The sequence below is a fragment of the Empidonax traillii genome, unplaced genomic scaffold, assembly GCF_003031625.1.
Source record: "Empidonax traillii isolate 1590-97213 ecotype Southwest subspecies unplaced genomic scaffold, ASM303162v1 scaffold287:size763773, whole genome shotgun sequence".
In the NCBI taxonomy this organism is placed as follows: domain Eukaryota; kingdom Metazoa; phylum Chordata; class Aves; order Passeriformes; family Tyrannidae; genus Empidonax; species Empidonax traillii.
In genome coordinates this window covers 500,989-518,765 of record NW_020955480.1, presented here as the reverse complement: position 1 = coordinate 518,765, position 17,777 = coordinate 500,989, and the positions used below count along the sequence as shown (strand labels likewise).

Here is a 17,777-nt window from a genome sequence, read left to right as displayed (position 1 = left end):
CTCCGTCCCCGCCCCCGCCCGCAGCAGGCATGGCGGCGGCGCTCCCGGAAAGTGCTCCGGCGGGAAACGCCCGGTAGGACCGCGAGCCCCGGGCCGGGAGAGGGACCCCGGCTGTGGCCTCGGGGAGCCCTCCTAGCACAGCCGGTCAGGAGGTGCCGGCTCCTGGAGCATCCCCGCGGCCTCGGGGGTGCAGTTCCGGGAACCGGCCCTGAGGCGCAGCCCCTCGGGTATCCCACCCCGGGCGCCCCATCCCCGAGAGCCCCGATCCCAGGGCACCCCATCCTAGGGTGCCCCGATCCCAGGGCACCCCATCCTAGGGTGCCCCATCCTCCTAATCCCGTGGGTCACCTCATCCCCTGGGTCACTTCACCCCTAGTGTACCCCCCTCGGAGTACTCTACCCCCCAGACAACCCCATCCCCTGGGGTGCCCCATTGCCAGGCACACCATTCCATCCCATCCCTATTGCCCGACCCCAGAGCACCCCATTCCCTGGGACACCACCCCCAGGGCACCCCACCACCCCGGTCCCCTGTCCCCAGTGCCCCCAGCCCCTGCCCCGGGCAGCAGACAGGGCTCCGACGTCCCTGGGGCCTGGTGAAGTCCCTCCATCCCGGGACTTGGCAGGATGGAAGCCAAGGACACCTCCATCCCCATCCCTGCACTAGCCACGGAGCGGCGGCTCGCCCAGCACCTCAGGTAAGGGGAATGGGAACAAGGGGGGAATTGGAGCAAGGGGATAATGGGAGCCCCATGCTGCTCCAGCAGGTGACAGTGGGGCTGGCTGGGAGGAGGGTCACAGAGCCAGTCCCGCACCAGGAGGGTCTGTGGGGCTGGGAAGGGCCTGACCAGGCCTTGGCCTTGCAGGGAGCGTTTGGAAGAGGAGCAGCTGCTGGACGGGCGCTACCAGCTGCAGCAGCTGCCGGGGGGCCGCGTGGCCCTGCCTGTGCTGCAGGAGAAGCTGTCCCAGCTGTGCCTGCCCCTGGAGATGCCCCGTGAGCTAGTCTGGATCCAGGTCAGGAGAGCCCCCTTGCCCCAAGCCCTGCATGGAGTGGTGAGGTCTCAGCCCCACGTGCCACATCCCTGCAGCAGGACCCTGTCCCCTCCAGGGCATCCCGACGGCGGGCGCCTGCCCAGAAGCTGCGGGATGAGCTGCGGCGGCTGCTCGGTGGGAGCTGGTCGGAGGAGATGGAGCGGGATGTCCCCCGTGCCTGGCAGCGGCACGGGGACCTAGTGCTGCTGAGCGAGGACAGCTTCAAGGCTGCACTGTGGGAGAGCCTGGGTAAGTGGGAGCAGGGTCTGCCTGCCCTGATCCTGCCCAGAGAACCTGTGCTGGCCTTTCCCGAATCTCTTGGGATGGGTGTGTTCCAGGTCCAGCGCTCTGGGAGACGGTGGCCTCGGCTTTGGGCGCCCGGCGGGTAGCCAGGCAAGGACGGGTGTTACCAGATGGGATGCGGACCCCCAGTGTGACCCTGCTGCTAGGCCAGGACGGCTGGGTGGAGCACGTGGACAATGGGATCAGGTAGGCAGGAGCTGCGGTGCGGGACACAGCCGAATCAGGGAAGGGGCCGCCTTCACCATCCCAGTGGGGTCTTCCAGGTACACCTTCGACGTGACCAAGTGCATGTTCTCACCGGGAAACATCACGGAGAAGCTGCGGGTGGCCTCACTGCCCTGCTCCGGGGAGGTCGTGGTGGATCTCTATGCAGGTAATGGGGATGGAGAAGGTGTTTGGCAGGGTGGGCAGGCAGAGAGCAGTGATGCAGATGGCATCCAGATGGATGTGAAATGTCATTTCCAGCCTGGAGTGAAAAATACTTAGGCTTAGAGCGCCTACCGTGTTTGTGAGCCCTCAGCTATCCTGGCACTTCTGTCCCTCCTGTGTCCCTGCTACCTTTGGACACGTAGGATAACCTTGCACGCAGGCTCTGCAGATCACCACTGCTCAAGGGAACCATTTGGATCCAGGGGAAAGATTTGCCACTGTTTTGTGCTTAGGGAAGTTAGTGCTTCCAATTTGTGCCACACTGAAGGGATGTGGCACCCACAAAACTGCTCTGGGTTAATTAAATGTTAGTCTGGGCACTCCTGCACAGAGTGGAAGCAGGGCAGGTTTTGAGCTGCTGGCCAGAGACTGAAGGCAAAATAAGCTCCTCTAAACATTTTTCAAGACAAATTTTGCTTTTGCAGAGGAGGGAAGGATGAACTTCCATTTCCCCAGTGTTTGGGCTCATTCCAACCCGATTTGGAGAGCTGGGGTGACAGCCTCCAGGGAGGAACATGGATCCCCAGCAGGTCCTTGCCCTGAGCCACTGCCACCTCCTGCCCGCAGGCATCGGCTATTTCACACTGCCATTCCTGGTTCACGCGGGAGCTGCCTTTGTCCATGCCTGCGAGTGGAATGTCCACGCTGTGGAGGCGCTGCGCCGGGCCCTGGCACTGAACGGGGTGCAGGATCGGTGCCGCATCCACCACGGGGACAGCCGGCAGGTGAGCACTGCCACCCAGCTGCGGGCCCCCATCCGCACAGGGCGTGCCCTCACCTTCCCTCTCCTCCCAGCTGGAGCTGCGGGACACGGCAGACCGGGTGAACCTGGGGCTGATCCCCAGCTCGGAGGAAGGCTGGCCAGTGGCCTGCCGTGTCCTCAAGAAGGACACGGGTGGTGTTCTCCACATCCACCACAACGTAGAGACTCCCCCTGCACCGCCTCCAGTCCTGCCAGCTGAGTGGGGATCTCCAGAGGCACAGCACCCAATAGAAGACACCAGGAAGGAGACAGTGGGGGCCAGGATCAGACCTGAGTGGCAGAAGTGGGCTGAAGCCACAGCAGTGCGGATCCAGGGGCTGCTGGTGGAGCTGCACGGGCGGCCGTGGCACACCAGAGTGCTGCACATCGAGGCAGTGAAGTCCTACGCACCCCACGTGCATCACCTCGTGCTGGACCTGGAGTGTTGGCCAGCGCTGCCCACGTAGCTGGGAGTGGGCCCTGGCAGGGCTCCAGCTCCCGTGGAACTGTGGTATCACAGCACTGGGAGCAGTGTCCTGCCACCAGCCTGGATGTGCCTTATGTCCCCTGCCCAGCAGTGCCTCCCTGTGCCCAGAGCACCCAGGGATGTGCTCCCTTGGGAGATCCTCCAGGGTCCAGGTCGAGGTGAGATGGGACTGAGAACTACCTGTGTCCTGCCCTGACTTTGCCAGTAACTGCCCAGATCTTGGACATGTGACAATTTCAGCCCTGTTTCCACACAGGAGAGAACCACAGGGCTGAGAAACCTCGGGTTCCCGCTGGGTTCATTTCAACAGGGCGAGGACAGGCCTTGTGCTTGTATTTACAAACGTGCTTTTTTATTGTACTGGAAACAGGGCTGTTTATCTTGGTTTCTTATAATTTTTTCAGAAATAAGGATGTTTCTCATTTCTCTTGTTGGTGTCGAGTTAAAATGTGAACACTGGTGCAGGTGTGGGGGCCTGGGAAAGCCGGGTCCCAGGGAGGTGTGTGGAGGGGCTCAGGGAGCAAAGTCTCTGCTGGCATCCTCTTCCTGCAAGCCCAAAGCCCTCTGAGTATCGTGTATACTCCTGATGGAGAGAACCTCTGCCCCATGAGGGAGCTCCCACTGGCCCTTTGGCGTCCCCATGTTTTTTTCCGTGTCAGTGTCTCATCTCCTCCTGTAGGGCTGGGAGCCTCTGGCTCTCCAGTCCCGTGACAGGGAGCCCCGGGGTGCGGCCGAAAGTGTGAGAAGAGCTGCGTCCTCGAGTTTGCTCAGGGCTACTCCCAGCTGGCCTCCCACGCAGAACCTGTGTGGCGAGAAGCCACCTCTCCACTGGTGTGAGCCCCACGCCTTGTCCTGCCGCGCGTGCTCGTGGTTCCCGTGTTGCCTGTGCTGCCGTGGGCTGGGACAAGGGGCCCTGCCGGGACTGTATCTCTTCCACGAAGGACAAGAGCAGAGGCTGGAGCCTTGCGGCAGGAGGACACCGCAGCCGCGCGGCTGGGGTTTCAGTCCTTCTCCTCGGAGACCCTGGGAGGGCCCCCCGCAGCTCTGGTGGCGGTGGGCTTTGTGCTTTTCGCGATCAGCTGCGCTCGCAGGCAGGGCCGTGGGGCACCGGGCCCTTCCCAGGCGTACGGGAGGAAAGCGTCCCGCGGTGCAGGGGCTGCAGCTCAAGAGGGGAAAGAGCTGGAGGCCGCGGGCACCGCCCCCCGCACGGGCCGCCCCGTCGGTGTCGCAGGTGCGGCGGGCGCGGCTCCTTTAAGGCTCCGGTGCCGCCCTCCACCCTCCCGGCCCCACCTCCCCGCTCCGGGAGGCGCCGGCCGGAACCGTGGCAGGTACCGGGAGGGTCGTGGGGATCGGGGGTCCCTCCGCTGAAGGGGGGGCGGGAGGTACAGGGGGTTCCTCCGCGGACGGGGGACACCGGGGATCCCTCGGCTGGGGGGGTGTCCGGGGGTGCCGGGAGTCCCTCTGTGGTTGGGGTGTCGAGCCGCGGTGTCCCGGGGCGAGGTCGGTCCCTGCCCTGGTGGCCGCGCTGCGGGCGCGGTGCCAGCGGCCCCGGACGCCCCCCGAGAGAGGAGCCCGGGGTCCGTCCCACCGCCCCCTGTTCCCCGGGGCGCGGCTGCGGGGACGGGTAGCTCCGTCCCGGCGGTGCCGGCAGTCCCAAGTGGGCAGCGGGCTGAGCTGCGGGTCCCCGAGCAGGCGCCCCGGCTCCTTCGGGGCTGGAGCGGCCGCGGCCACCTGGGTCCCGGTGTCGGCGCCTCCGGACCGGATTCTGCCCCCGCCGCGGTTTGGGAGCGTGTCCGCTCCCGGCGGCTCCGCAGGGGTCGGGCAGCTCCGGGCCCCGCTGCGTTCGTGGGAGCGGCAGCCCGGGGCGGCTCCTTCCTGCCGGGGCTGCCCGCGGGTGCTGGGCGTCAGCGCGGTCCCACGGAGCCGGCTGAGGTCACCGGGGCGGCGGGGCTGGCAGGCAGCCCGAGCCCAGCCCGGGGCAGGGCGGCGGAGGCGGCGGGCGGACCGCTGTCCTGGGTGGCGCGGTCCGGTCCAGCCCCGGGAGCGGGCACGGAGCACCTCGCGGGGCGGGAGCCGCCGCGCTCAGCGGGTGGCATGTTCCTAGCACGGACACATCTGGCCAGGGCCAGCGATCCCGGGTGCAGCGATGTCGGAAGCCGTGGATCTGTCCTTCCTGTCGGACGTGGAGAGAGAATTGATCCTGCAGGTCCTGCAGCGCGATGAGGAGCTCCGTAAAGCAGAGGAGAGGAGGATCAGGTGTGGATGTGTCTGGGGCTGGGCAGGAGCTGGTTCCCTGCTTTGCTCTGGAAGTGGGTGGAGGAGTGAGAGTGCTGTTGATGGGGGTTTCCCGGGGCGGCTCTGACAGCTCCCGGTGTCGCGTCTGAGCAGGCGCCTGAAGAATGAGCTGCTGGAGATACGGCGCAAGGGAGCCAAGCGGGGCAGCCAGCGCTACAGCGAGCGGACCTGCGCCCGCTGCCAGCAGAGCCTGGGCCGTGTCAGCCCCAAGGCCAACACGTGCCGGGGCTGCAACCACTTGGTGTGTCGGGACTGCCGTTCCTACAGCCCCAACAGTTCCTGGCGCTGCAAAGTCTGCACCAAAGAGGCGTGAGTACCTGGGGGACAAGTGGCAGAGACCTTCTGCATGTGCTTCCTGTTCCCTTCCTCTTCCCAGTCTCCCCATGATGCCCCATGGCTGGCCTTTGCTAGCCTAGACACTGGTCCTCTTCACTGCAGGACAGCTGGCTCTGCTGTTGCTCCTGGAGTGGGTTCCCATGGTTGGGTGACAGTGATTTGAATCACACTCCAATCTCGTGTCTCCTCCGTGCCCTCCTTGCTCCTTTCCCCCCTTTTATTTGATTCCAGCATCCCCCTGTACCTCTTGCAGAGCTTCTGTTTCAAGCATCCCAGGTTTCTTCCTTCTTGGCCTCCCTTGTGCTATAAAACCTGTCTTGCTCCCATATTTGCTGGGGATGTAGCTGAGCCCATCAAGTGCCCAGTGAATTGTCTCTGCCCAGTTGCCTGCCAGTCATGCCGACTGTGCCTGTGTTCTCCTTGGGTGGTGGGAGCACCAAGGGTGGGTTGGGGTGCAAGGATCAGCCCCACACTCCCCCTGACTGCCCCCCACCACCTCCCTGCCCTGCAGTGAGCTGAAGAAGACAACGGGTGACTGGTTCTATGACCAGAGGGTCAACCGCTTCGCCAACCACCTGGGCAGCGACATGGTGCGGCTGTCCCTGCGGCACAGGCCGGCAGGTAGGGGTGCCACAGCAGCGCCTCCTCCCACAGCCCAGCCATCTGTGATGCTCCCCCTTTCCCCAGTGCATTTGCACAGTTGGATGGGAGCAGCTCCTGCTTCAGGCAATAGGCTTGGAGCAGGGGTCCTCCTGATGCCTCTCTCCTTCCAGCCAGCAAAAGAGAGACTGTGGGACAAACCCTCCTCCAGAAAGCTCAGCTTGGTGAGCCCAAAAGTTCCTCTGCAGCCCGGCAGCCAAGCCCCCCTGCACCCCGAGAGGGGTCCAGGTAAGAATCCGTGCAGTCCCCCCTGCTCCAGGCACCAGCCCTCATCTGCTGCGGGGATGGGAGTGATGTTGCCGCCCCGCTTGGACTATTGGTGGCGCAGAAGCTCTCTCAGACCAACCTCCTTGCCAAACAGGACATACCTGTGGTTTTGTTTGTCTGCAGTTTGTTTCCAGATGCCTCAGACCCTCGGGATGGCAAAAGTGACACAGAGTCCATGGAAAACATGAGCCTGGATGGCTACAGATCTAGTCCTGCTGATGGGGGGGGCAGGTGAGGGGCTCCCCAGGTGGGTTGTTCTTAGCAAGACTGGCTGGCAAAGGATGAGGACTTTCATCTGAAGTGTGTTTTTCTTGGTCTAGTGAGGGGGAGCTAGCTCCTCTGGCTAGGCTGAAACTTGTCCCTGGGCAGGCATGTCCTCTGCTCCCAGGCTGGTGTGCTGTAGGGAGCTTATGTGGCTCCAGGGAGCTTGTGAGGAGATGATACTTTCCAGCCAGTACTTGCTCTCCCAGCTGGGCTCGTGGCCTGGGACAGATCTTTCTGTGTCCTCTGCAGAAGTAACTCCCTGGAGAGAGCCATCCCTGGAAAACAGGTTGCTGCACCGGCAGGACCTGCTGCCTCCAGCCTGACCCTCCCTCTCCGCTCCAAAAACGCATACTCTGACGGACGGGTGCGTGACGCTGCTCCAGCAGGCCCAGCCCTGTCCTGGGGCGTGGGGCCGGGAGTCCCATGGGGTGCCCAGCCCTGCCCTGCTCTGAGGGAACTCTCCTCCCCAGGATGCCACTGCAGGGACCCACAGCAGTGCCTTAGTGGACGAGCATGAAACGATATTCAAGAAGAACCCCCGGCGGGTGGTGAGGCCTGCAGGTGAGAGCGGCAGGGGTGCAGGGGGTTTGGGTGCCAACACAGCCAGGGTGGGCAGCTGCTTCTCCCTGGGCTGAGGTGGGCTTTTGGTGCGGGTGGGAGAGGCTGGGGCAGTCCCTTGCTTGAGAGAGCAGCAGGGCTCTGCTGGTCCTGCTCCGTGCTGTTGCCTCCTGCTCACCACCTCTCGTGCAGACTACACCAAGTCGGTGATCGACCTGCGTCCCGAGGACTTCGTGGGGGATGGCGGATCTTTGGGGGACAGGAGCAAGTCGGTCCCTGGCCTCAACACAGAGCTGGTGAGACCCTCGGAGTGCCATGGTAGAGGAGCTGGGTATCCAGCTGGCTGTTCCCTGCTGCTCCCCACACGGTTGGCTTGTTTTCCTCCTTGCAGGAGGAGGAGGAGGAGGACATTGATAACCTGGTGGAGATCCATCGGCAGCGGGTGGCCCGGGGCAGCATGCGCAGCGGCACCTCCTCGGTGAGTCCCCGTGGTGTGGCCGTGCTCTGCTCTGCTGCAAAGAGGAATGATGGAGAGAGGCAGTGCCAATGAGTTAGGTGGGATAAAGGCAGGGTGGTGCAGAGGCAAGAGCCTGAGGCATGGAGGTTTCCTTCCCTTGAAGGGAATTAAAATGCAGAGACCCAGCTCTCTTCTGGGGAACCTCCATGCAGGTGGGATGGCCATCCCCAGCCACAGAGGGTGAGAGGGGCTGTATGGAGGAGGCACATGAAGTAGCCTTGCTGAGGATGAAGAGGGGCCATCGAGTGATGCTGTGCCAGCTCAGCCCTGCCATGTCTTCCAGAGCACACTGGGGAGCATGGTCAGCATTTACAGCGAGGCTGGTGACTTTGGCAGCGTGGCAGTCACTGGAGGCATCTCCTTCTCCCTGAGCTACGAGCAGAAGACACAGACCTTGTTCATCCACGTGAAGGAGTGTCGCCAGCTGGCCTATGGGGACGAGGGCAGGAAGCGCTCCAACCCGTGAGAGCCGGGAGGGTGATGGCTGCTGGTACCACTGGTGGTGCCCACCTGGGTTGTGGGGTGTCTGCCAGAGATGGGAGCTGTAAGTGGGAGGTCTTGGCAAGGCAGGGAGTCTGGGGTTGCCCTGGGGAGCTCGAGGTGGGGGGGGTTAACTGTGGGGAGACCTTGGTGAAGTGCTGCCTGCTCCTCCCTGCAGGTACGTGAAGACCTACCTCCTGCCTGACAAATCCCGGCAGGGGAAACGCAAGACAACAATCAAACGCAACACCATCAACCCCCTGTACAATGAGCTGCTAAAGGTGAGCAGGGATGGATTGGGGTGCAGGTACTCAGTCCTGGGGATGCTGCTGGAACAAGCCAGTGGTGGGTTGGGCTCCTAACCCTGAGGCAGGGGATCTACAGAGAACTGGAAAGACTTAATCCCAGACTGGGTCGCTGCTCTGGTCTGGACATGATGTCAAGTCCTGGTGCCCTGGTGGAGTGGAGGCACAGCTGCAGATGTAAACAGCCACAGGACATGTCCCTGGTTCCTATGGCATTCCCCAGGGGCATCCTGCTTACTCTGGGTATTTCCTTCCTTGGCAAAGGCTTCCGGGCCACTGGAAACAGGTTACGTTGGTGGGAGGGCAGCACAGCTGCAGAGGCAGAAATGAGGCAGTTCTGGGCCCCAGGGCAGAACGACTTTGCACTGTCCTTCACCAGCCCTGCTGCAGCCACTTTAGGGTGGTGCGACTGGCTGACTCTGTCCCAGAGCCTGGCAGTGCATTGCTGAGGCCAGGCTCGCTCAGACAAGAGGAAGTGGGAGCTGTGGTTTGGTTTTTAGGCTCTCACAGACAGGTTTGCTAAGGTCTTGTGCTCTGCCCCCCGAGGCTCTGTGGGCTGGCAGAGCTCTGCTTGCTGTGGGATGGGTGGACAGATGCCATGAATCCTGGCTCTGAGGTCTATCTGTCTGGAGAGCGTTGGCTCCTGCACCGCTGCCCCAGGACTCTGAGTTTTCAGCAGGCATGGAAAGAAGAACAGAATTCTGTGCTCATCCATTGCTCCTCAAACCTGTTTCCTTTGCTGATCGAGAGCTGTGGCTGATGGTGTTTGCCAAGCCTGTCCCTGCCTGCTGCTGGTTGCTCACCAGGGGTTTTCCTGTCTCTCTCCCTAGTACGAGATTAGCAAGTCCCTCCTGCTCACGAGGACACTGCAGTTCTCGGTCTGGCACCACGATCGCTTTGGCCGCAACACGTTCCTGGGGGAGGTGGAGGTCCCACTGGATGCCTGGAACTTTGACAGCCACCTGGAGGAGTTCCTGCCCCTGCATGGCAAGGTGAGCTGTCAAAAGACTCGTGCCATATCAAATCTTTGGGGAAGTGAACAGCCCAGAAGCAGACAGCAGTGCTGTCATAAAAAAGGGCAGGTCCTCTGCCTCGAGCCTAGCTTCCCACCTCTTCCTCAGGTGGGAAATAAGATCCCAAAGGAGCTGGGGTGATCCGGTGATGCTGGGGAAGGTTTGCAGGCACTTGTGCCAGCTCAGCCACATCTAGGAGAAGCCAAGCCCTCTGTCCCAGCCTGGGGAGGTGCTGCACATGGGCCAGGCTGTCACTGTGTCTGCCGTGGCCTCTCTGCAGTGTTTGGTAAGTCTCATGTCCTTTGCAGGCTGGGGCAGATGCTGCTGGTCTCCACCAGTACAAGGGAGAGTTGGTTGTCTCCATGAAGTACATCCCATCTGTCAAGCACCCCGGGGCTGGGAATGGCAGGAAAGGTGAGTGCTGCAGCTCCAGGATGTCTGTGCAGCCTTGCAGGATCTGCTTGTGGCCACACGATCTGGCTCTGCTTGGGCTTCTTGGGTGGTGTCACTGCAGCCTTCTCCAACACCTGCAAAGCTGCTCTGGGTCAGGGCAGACTTGGCTGTCCTCAGGCTGGCTGAGCCATCCTAGTGCTTCCTTGGGGCTGGACCAGGCTGGTCCTGCATGAAGCAATTGTCCACCTTCACCTCAGCAGGCACAGCCAGTATGGGAGAAGGCAAGAGGAAATGGCATCCCTGCCCCTGGGATGAAGGGTGTTCAGCAGGACCTTTCCAGAAGTTTTTGTGGCGGTGGAAATTGAGGTTGATTAATTGATGTGTTGGGTTTTTTCTAGGCAAGACTGGGGAAGGTGGTGAGATCCAGGTCTGGATCAAAGAAGCCAAGAACCTCACAGCTGCCAAATCTGGGGGGACCTCAGACAGCTTTGTCAAGGGGTGAGTGAGGGTCCTGGGTGGGTGAGCAATGAAGGCACTGTCCTCCCTGGCTATATTTCCAGTGCTGCTGTGGGCACCTGGCAGCAGGGTCTCTCCATTAGCTGCCCTGCCCTGCCTGTGTTGGTACCTTGAGAGTCACCATCTGACCAGAGACAAGGTGCTTCTGGTAGCAGGTGCTCTCCTGGATTTTGGCTAGTTGAGAGGTTGTGGTGGAAGGCTCTGTGCAGGGCAGGGATCCAGTTGCCATCCAATCATCTTCCCAAAGGTCACCATGCTATGGGGCAGCATGACTAGGGGCGAGGAGGCTCCAGTCTTTGCCCTCCCCAGACCACTTCCAGTCTGCTGAGTGACTTTTCAAGAGGCAGGGAAGAGACCACCCCTTTCAGGGTGTCATAGTCCTTCCTGAGCCTTGTCAGGAAAGATGGAAAGAGCACCTCCAGGCCAGGTCCTGGCATGCTGAGGTGCCCCGGAGCAGAAGACAGTTGCCCATGTGCTGCTAACCCAAGGGATTGCTTCCCCCAGCTACCTCCTGCCACACAAAAACAAAGCCTCCAAGAGGAAGACACCTGTGGTGAAGAAGACCCTGAACCCTCATTACAACCACACCTTTGTCTACAATGGTATCAACCCCGAGGACCTGCAACACATCTGCCTGGAGCTGACAGTCTGGGACCGGGAGCCACTGTCCAGCAACGACTTCCTCGGGGGTGTCCGTCTGGGGGTGGGCAATGGTGAGGAGCCCTGTAGTCCCATCAGACCCTGGGGACAAGCAGCCTTTCTTGGGGCTGCTGCACTGTGAGCAGGAGCCTGCTCTGGCAGTGACTTCTGCCCACTTCCATCTCTTCTCCAGGAATGAGCAATGGGCAGGCTGTGGACTGGATGGACTCCATGGGCGAGGAGCTGAACCTGTGGCAGAAGATGTGCCAGTATCCTGGCTCGTGGGCAGAGGGGACGCTCCAGCTCCGCTCCACCATGGCCAAGCTGAGGCCATAGGCTGTGGCACCAGCACCTAGACTCAGCTGAGGGCTGGCACCGCTGCTCTGGAGCCACACTCTCTGCAGGGCTTGGCAGGGCTACCAAACGTGGGTTGTATCATTATTTTTTTTTCTTTAATAAACATGACCTTCTCTAAACAGGCTTGGGCAGAAAGTCTTCTTGGCCTAGCTTCATTTGAAGGCTTTTCCTTTTGTCATAAGCCTTGCACCAGATTTCAGGCTGAACTGAAGTCCTTGTGGACCCTCCCTTTTCTCCCCCAGGCAAAATGCTTTGAAATGTCTTTGGGTTTCTATTTCTTTCCATTCTTCTTCCTCCCACCCTTTCTGTTTCACAGTCTGCTCCCTCCCTGTCCTCTCCACCCACCTCCCTGTTCACAGCCCAGCCCCAGCCCTGGCTGCAGGGACCAGGACAGAACCATGTGGGATCAGCTTGGGGGGCCAGGGGTCGTGATCCCTAGGAAACATTTGTTTTCCAGGCCTCTCAGCAACACATCTGCCAGCATTTTATACAAAAATATACAACTTTTTATACAAATTTATTTATTTCAAGTTAATATTCTACTGCCAAAGCAGTTCCCAGGAAGGGTGCCCTGTGGGTGGTGGAAGGGGGAAGCAAGTGGCAGCGGGGAGGGCGAGCCCTCGGGATGGGCTGCATTCCTGGCTGGCTGCTACAGGCTCTGCTGAATGTGGGGCCATTTGCTTTTAACAAGGGCTTTCTGGATGGGAGGGTTGTGCACAGGGTGAGGGTGGCCATGGGGAGGCTAAAGCTGCTGTGTTAGAGGCTATTGCAGTGCTGCCCTGCCTGCTCTCTGCTCTGGCTCTACATCTTCCCCCTGTCCTGGGATTTGAGCAAGAGCGCTCCAGTGTCTCCTGCAATGGTCCTGGCCAAGCTGAGCCATCCCACTCCTCAGCCAGAGAGAGCTCCTGGCTGCTGGGCAGTGGGGACACTGCTGGCACACGGCCCCTTGTCCTCATCCCTGTTCACCTCCCTATGCCAGAACAGTCAGAGAGGGGCTCCCCTTCCCTGGGGGTCCTTGGCACCCTGTTTCTCCTCTATGGTGGGCGACTAGAAAAGCAGAAAGGAAGGTGTCCATCCTCGGAGGGCAGTGGAGGGGGGGTTCTCCCCGGCACTGGCTCACTCGCAGGGGTCCCCGCTCTGTGCCCGCCGAGCCGCCTCCCGCTCGCCCAGCAGGTACGTGTCGATGAAGACAAAGAGCTCGTCGGGGCTGACGGGGGCGATGTAGCGCTCGCGGTCAGTGCCCGCCTTGTCCAACAGCACCGCGTTGAAGTGGGAGCGGGTGAGGTGCAGGAACTGCCTGGGGGGGCAGGAGGGGTCACTGCTCAGGGCTGAGGGGTTGCACTGAGGGCTGAGCCTGCCCACTTCAGGTCTTCCTGAACTGGGGGCTCCCACTTCTTCTTTTCAGGGCTGTGAGCACTGTGGGGCTCTGGTGATGCTGCATTCAGACTTGCTGGGGGGTTCTCCCACTGCACAAGCCCCTCTGGTGCAGGAGGAAGGGACTATACACGAATCCAAGTGCAACCTCATGGTCTGCCATCCCCAGAGGTGTCCCCATCCCCAGTCCCCTTGCACAGGCACCTGGCTCTGCAGGACAGCCTCCCATCTGCACTACCTGAGCTCCTGGATGATTCCAAGGGACAGCTGGTGCTCCCGGATGCGTCCCACCTCGTGTGGGGGCTGCCCCACCAGCTCAATGATGGTGACGTGGCGCAGGTCCAGCCCACAGGTGGCTTGCTGTGGAGGAGGGGGGCAGTGAGGGTGTGATGGAGGTGGAGGTGTGATGGAGGGAGGGGAGCAGCAGGAGGTTCTCCTCACCTGCAGCATGGAGATCTGCATCTTGTAGTAGCGGTTAGAGGGGTCAGGGGCCGAGATGACAAAGAGGCGGCGTTTCTCATTGAACTGATCCAGCAGGCTGGCGGCTGAGTTCACAGCTGTGTTGATCTGCATGGCTGGGGCAAGACAAGGGTGTGGGGAGGTGCCATTGTGCCCCCCATCACCCCTTCGCCCTGCTGGGCAGCATCCCCTCAAAGTGTCAGACATTGCCATGGGCAGGTCCTGCCCTTCCCACACCACTTACGTGTGCAGAGGGGCTGGGAGCCTGTCCACTGCTGGGTGGACTGGCAGACCCTCAGAGAGGTGCCCTGGCGCTCGTAGCCCCCATCACAAAGGTACTCGCAGGTGGCACCGTAGTTGTTGCCATCGGAGGTGCAGGAGATGTACCCGTTCTGCGGAGGCTTCAGGACAGGGCAGCGCCTCACTGCGAAGAGAGGAGCTGGGTGAGGGCTGGGGGGGATGGAGCACAGCCCCAGCCATGGGGTGTGGAGCCTGGAGCCATGGGAGAGACAGCTGGGAGCCCCAGGGTAGCCCACTTGCCTTGGACACGGACACTGAACTTGCAGCTGGCTCGGTTGTACGCCTGGTCGTGGGCGGTGTAGCGGATCACATGCTCTCCTTCAGGGAATTCAGAGCCTGGCTCTGGGCCCCGCAGCATCACCCTAAACCCAGCAGACAGGTTTCTCCATCAGGGCCCCATGGCCTCCAGCCCTTGCTGGCAGTGCCTGCGGCACCTCCACCCTCACCTCTTGATGACACCGTCAGCAGAGTCCTTCACGCGAGGAGGGTCCCAGTAGACAGTTGCAGTCAGCTTGCCTGGCTCGGCTATTCGCTCCCGGGAGTCCGGACAGCGGATCTTGGGAGGTTCCAGATCTGCCCACAGGGAGGATAGGGTGTTTGGGAACCTGTGGATGGTGGGGCTGGGCTATAAGACCCAGGTACCAACCCCAGCACTGAACCACCACAGGGATGCTGCACATAGCCAGGCACCCTGGAGCCATTGGGAACTGCTGTAAAGCCAGCGCTGGGTGTCCCAGTCCTGGGCTGGTGCCTGCACTTTGCGGCTAATGGCACCATGGGGAGCATAGGGACCAGCGGTCCCATGATGGGGAGGTGCAAGAGCCAGCACTTGGAAATACCCGTTTTGGATGTGGGGTGACACCTGCAGACACCCCAGGGACGGAGGTGTGCCCCAGAATTGTGGGTTGAAAATTTACCTACACAGATTGGCTCGGCCCCACTCCAGCGCCCGTCCTCCATGCAGATGCGGCTCCGGTCGCCCTCCAGCTGGTAGCCAGGCAGGCAAGTGTAGTCACAGCGGGAATCCATCTGCACTCCAGCTGAGCACACGTAGGAACCCCGCAATACTGCTGGCAGCACGTGGCACCGGATTTCTGGAATGGAGAGAGCAAAGATGGGAAGGAAGTGGCAGCCAGACATGTGAGTGGGCAGAGCACCCAGGACTGGCCTCTGGGGGAGCCTGTTGGAGGTGCTGGCAAGGCAAGGGCTGGGCACACTCACGTCGGCAGTACGCCATCCCAGACCAGTGGCGGTTGGGCAGGCACTGGACCACACTGGAACCCACCAGCCGGTACCCGCGGGTGCAGCTCAGCTCGCAGCGTGTCCCCAGGCTGCTGCGGTAGGAGCTGCCCCGGGGTGAGTAGCAGGTGGCATCTCCACGGTGGATGTTGAGTGTGGCACACCACTGGGGCACTGCGGGAGAGGAGGAAGGTGAGGGAGGCCCCCGCTGTGCCTCAGTTTCCCCATGAGGACTCAAAGGACCAGTTGGGTGCTGTTACCTCGACGGTAATCCAGGGCAGGTTCAGCAGGGGTTTCTTCTGCATACACCTCATTGGTGTGACTCTCCGTGTAATAGCCAGACCCTAGGGAGGAGGAAAGAGACAGGGGAGCCATGGGGTGGTTCATGGCTGCAAAGCATCCCCAACAAGCAATCCCATCTCCAGGCAGACCCTGTCCTTTATCCTTGGGGCTGCTGTCAAGGGTTAAGCCAGGCAGACTGAGAGCACAGTCCCCAGTGGCATGGTTTGTGCTGGCACCAGCCACAGACTAAACAGTGGCAGAAGCAACTGTGGTTATGGCAGGAAACGGGTGCTGGCACGGAGTGGGCTGGCACCGACCCCCAGCTTTGTGCTGCTGGGAAGTCCTTCCACACGCTCCCATGGCATCGTTCCTGCCATGGGGCATCCCAAGGGAAGGAAGAAAGCTGTTCTCTCCTGCCCATCCCCTGGCCAAACAAGGGATGAGAAGCACGCTGCCCAGCCCCCTCCAGGGGGCTGGAGGGGGTGCAATCCCTTGCCTGTGCTTCAAGGAAGGATGAAGCTACTGGAGAGGCTTGGCCGGAGCTGCTGGCCCCACGCCATCCATGCTGCGCAGAGGGGCCCCCCAAAGGGGATGAAGACAGCCTTGCGCCATCCTTGCGGGCCACCCTCTAGCCCACACTGTGTCTTCGTGGGCAAGGGACCCACCAGTGGGGAGAGAGCCTTTCAGGGGGAGAGGGCTGGCTTCCTTCCCCGCGGCCCCTCGGCGCCTCGGCCGGCCGCGGCATTCCCGAGCACTGAGCTCACGTTTCCGCCGCGTTTCCGCTGGCCCCCGCCAGCACTGCCCCCTCCTCTCCGCCAGCCCACCCCACCACGCTCCCCTCTCTGGCATGGCGGGGATGCTCAGCCTGGGAAAGAATCCCAGGAGAAGCGGCAGCCCCGCTGTGGCTGCACCCAATCATCTCCTCTTCTCCCCGTTCTGTGTTTTGGGAAGGGGATATCCGCCGGGACCAATCCAAGCAGCAGCTCTGCCGTCACGGGGAAGAATCTCCATTACAAATCTTTCAGACGCGAACTTTACTACAGAGTGACTCCCCACTGCTTCTCACAAGTCGCCCACTCACTGTTCACAAGCCTTTTGTCCTGATGCCTTTTCCACACTGCTGTGGTGCCCTGGAGAGTGGAGGAGCAGGAGATGAGCACAGGGATGGTACCCACAGTGCTGGCCGCGGTGATGTGTTGGTGACCTGGTGAGAAGGGCTGTTTCCCAGGGGCATATGCCGAGCTCTCTACCGGGGCCCTGGGGACGGCGTGCACAGTGTCCCCACAGGCAAATGTGCCATTTAATGGGATAGTACCTTTTTTTGAAGGCATTACCATTTCCTTCTCACCTGTGGTCAGCTCACAGCCCCGGCTGCACTGGGCAGGAGCATCCTCAGCCAGGTGTGCTGGCACCATGGCCAGGAGAGGGGATGGAAGCAGGGAAGGGGAAACTGCCCCAAACACGGCTTGTAATCCTTGAAACAGCTGCCCAGCCGTGGGGCGGTTGGGATTGAGTGCTCCTTCCAGGCAAACATCTGCTGGCCGATGGCCCCCCGTGGGAGCAGAGAGTAAGGGAGAAGCTGTGCTCCTGCAGGCAGGGTTGTGATGGAGAGGCTGGTTTTCTGCTCCTCTCTGGATGCCTCCCAGCACCCACTCCATTCCTCCTTGCACCCCTGAGTGCACCCTGTAAGCACCCAGTACCCCCAAGCACTGATGCTCTCCCGGCACCCTCCCTCCGTCCCCAGCACAAGCCCCCGATGGGAGAGAGACCCCGCAGGCTGCCACCCCCAGGAGCCCCGCTGTGCCCGCACTCACCTTCGTGCCACGTGGATGACACTAGCCTGGCAAGGACAACCAGCAGGACGGGGGCCGCCTCCTGCACCATGCTGGGAGTCGGGGGTCCGGGCAGCCCACCTGCTGTGCTGGGTCCAGGGGCAGCCGCGAGCCCTGACGAGGATGGAGAGGGGCTGGAAGCAGGACGACGGCCCCCTGCGTCGTCTGGTCACCGCACAGACGCCTGTCTCTCCTGCCTGGACGTGCTGCTGGTGCTGAGCAAATTTACTTTCCCCCTTGGCTGCCCATCCCAAACATTCAAAAGCCGTGAGTCAGGCCCAAAATGATGAGATTGTAAAAAATTACAAGTCCTAGGATCGCCTGTTTTCTAATGCTCCTCCTGCTTCTCCGAGGCTTTAAAAAGTTGTAAGAGGTTTTTCTTTGCAAGCAGAAGAGCCAGGAGCCTGTTTAAACACAGGAGAGAGCCAAGCCGAGCCTCTGTCAGCCCTGCCGGGCTCTGGGAACGGGGAGGGGGGGTGGACAAGTACAAAACTGCAGGAGCCAGGACCCTTTTCCCACCTCTTTCCAGGAGGGAGGGGGAGATTGCTGCAGACGGCGGGCTCTGAAACTGCTCATGAGGCAAGCACTTCCAGCTGGGGTCTGTTTTCCAGCTGAAGTTCAGCCCTCGCGAGGCAGAGGTACGAAGTGCCTTCGATAGGACCCACTGCTCCAGATCCCCCGGAGTTGGGGTCAAGTGG

At 61.4% G+C, this 17,777-nt stretch overlaps 3 protein-coding genes across 6 annotated transcripts; 2 read left to right on the top strand and 1 right to left on the bottom strand.

Moving 5' to 3' along the window:
• Positions 1-20: 20 nt before the first annotated feature.
• Positions 21-3,409, top strand: TRMT12 (tRNA methyltransferase 12 homolog). 2 transcript variants are annotated; one of them, XM_027890422.1, is made up of 8 exons: positions 21-73; positions 627-698; positions 867-1,014; positions 1,092-1,281; positions 1,371-1,521; positions 1,599-1,708; positions 2,332-2,489; positions 2,560-3,409. In XM_027890422.1, the coding sequence occupies exons 1-8, from the start codon at positions 30-32 to the stop codon at positions 2,971-2,973; spliced, it is 1,287 nt and encodes a 428-aa protein (XP_027746223.1). In that variant the 5' UTR covers positions 21-29; the 3' UTR covers positions 2,974-3,409. The 2 variants fall into 2 exon arrangements, with proteins under 2 accessions (XP_027746223.1, XP_027746222.1); XM_027890421.1 differs by having other exon boundaries at positions 1,089-1,281.
• Positions 3,410-3,793: 384 nt separating this feature from the next.
• SYTL4 (synaptotagmin like 4) lies at positions 3,794-11,712 on the top strand. 3 transcript variants are annotated; one of them, XM_027890411.1, is made up of 17 exons: positions 3,794-3,824; positions 5,117-5,249; positions 5,382-5,597; positions 6,136-6,245; positions 6,398-6,512; positions 6,675-6,782; positions 7,065-7,179; positions 7,286-7,376; positions 7,566-7,669; positions 7,765-7,851; positions 8,174-8,352; positions 8,549-8,651; positions 9,506-9,667; positions 9,997-10,102; positions 10,480-10,579; positions 11,102-11,310; positions 11,430-11,712. In XM_027890411.1, the coding sequence occupies exons 2-17, from the start codon at positions 5,140-5,142 to the stop codon at positions 11,570-11,572; spliced, it is 2,058 nt and encodes a 685-aa protein (XP_027746212.1). In that variant the 5' UTR covers positions 3,794-3,824; positions 5,117-5,139; the 3' UTR covers positions 11,573-11,712. The 3 variants fall into 3 exon arrangements, with proteins under 3 accessions (XP_027746212.1, XP_027746213.1, XP_027746214.1); XM_027890412.1 differs by lacking the exon at positions 3,794-3,824 and adding an exon at positions 4,300-4,321; XM_027890413.1 differs by lacking the exon at positions 3,794-3,824 and having other exon boundaries at positions 5,102-5,249; positions 7,768-7,851.
• A 997-nt stretch (positions 11,713-12,709) lies between these two features.
• On the bottom strand, positions 12,710-17,140 carry SRPX2 (sushi repeat containing protein X-linked 2). Its single transcript, XM_027890432.1, has 10 exons — positions 17,062-17,140; positions 15,226-15,309; positions 14,948-15,139; positions 14,644-14,820; positions 14,173-14,299; positions 13,967-14,088; positions 13,671-13,850; positions 13,409-13,542; positions 13,206-13,327; positions 12,710-12,890 (listed from the first exon to the last, which is right to left on the bottom strand). The coding sequence occupies exons 1-10, from the start codon at positions 17,129-17,131 to the stop codon at positions 12,710-12,712; spliced, it is 1,389 nt and encodes a 462-aa protein (XP_027746233.1). The 5' UTR covers positions 17,132-17,140.
• Between the last annotated feature and the right edge of the window lie 637 nt (positions 17,141-17,777).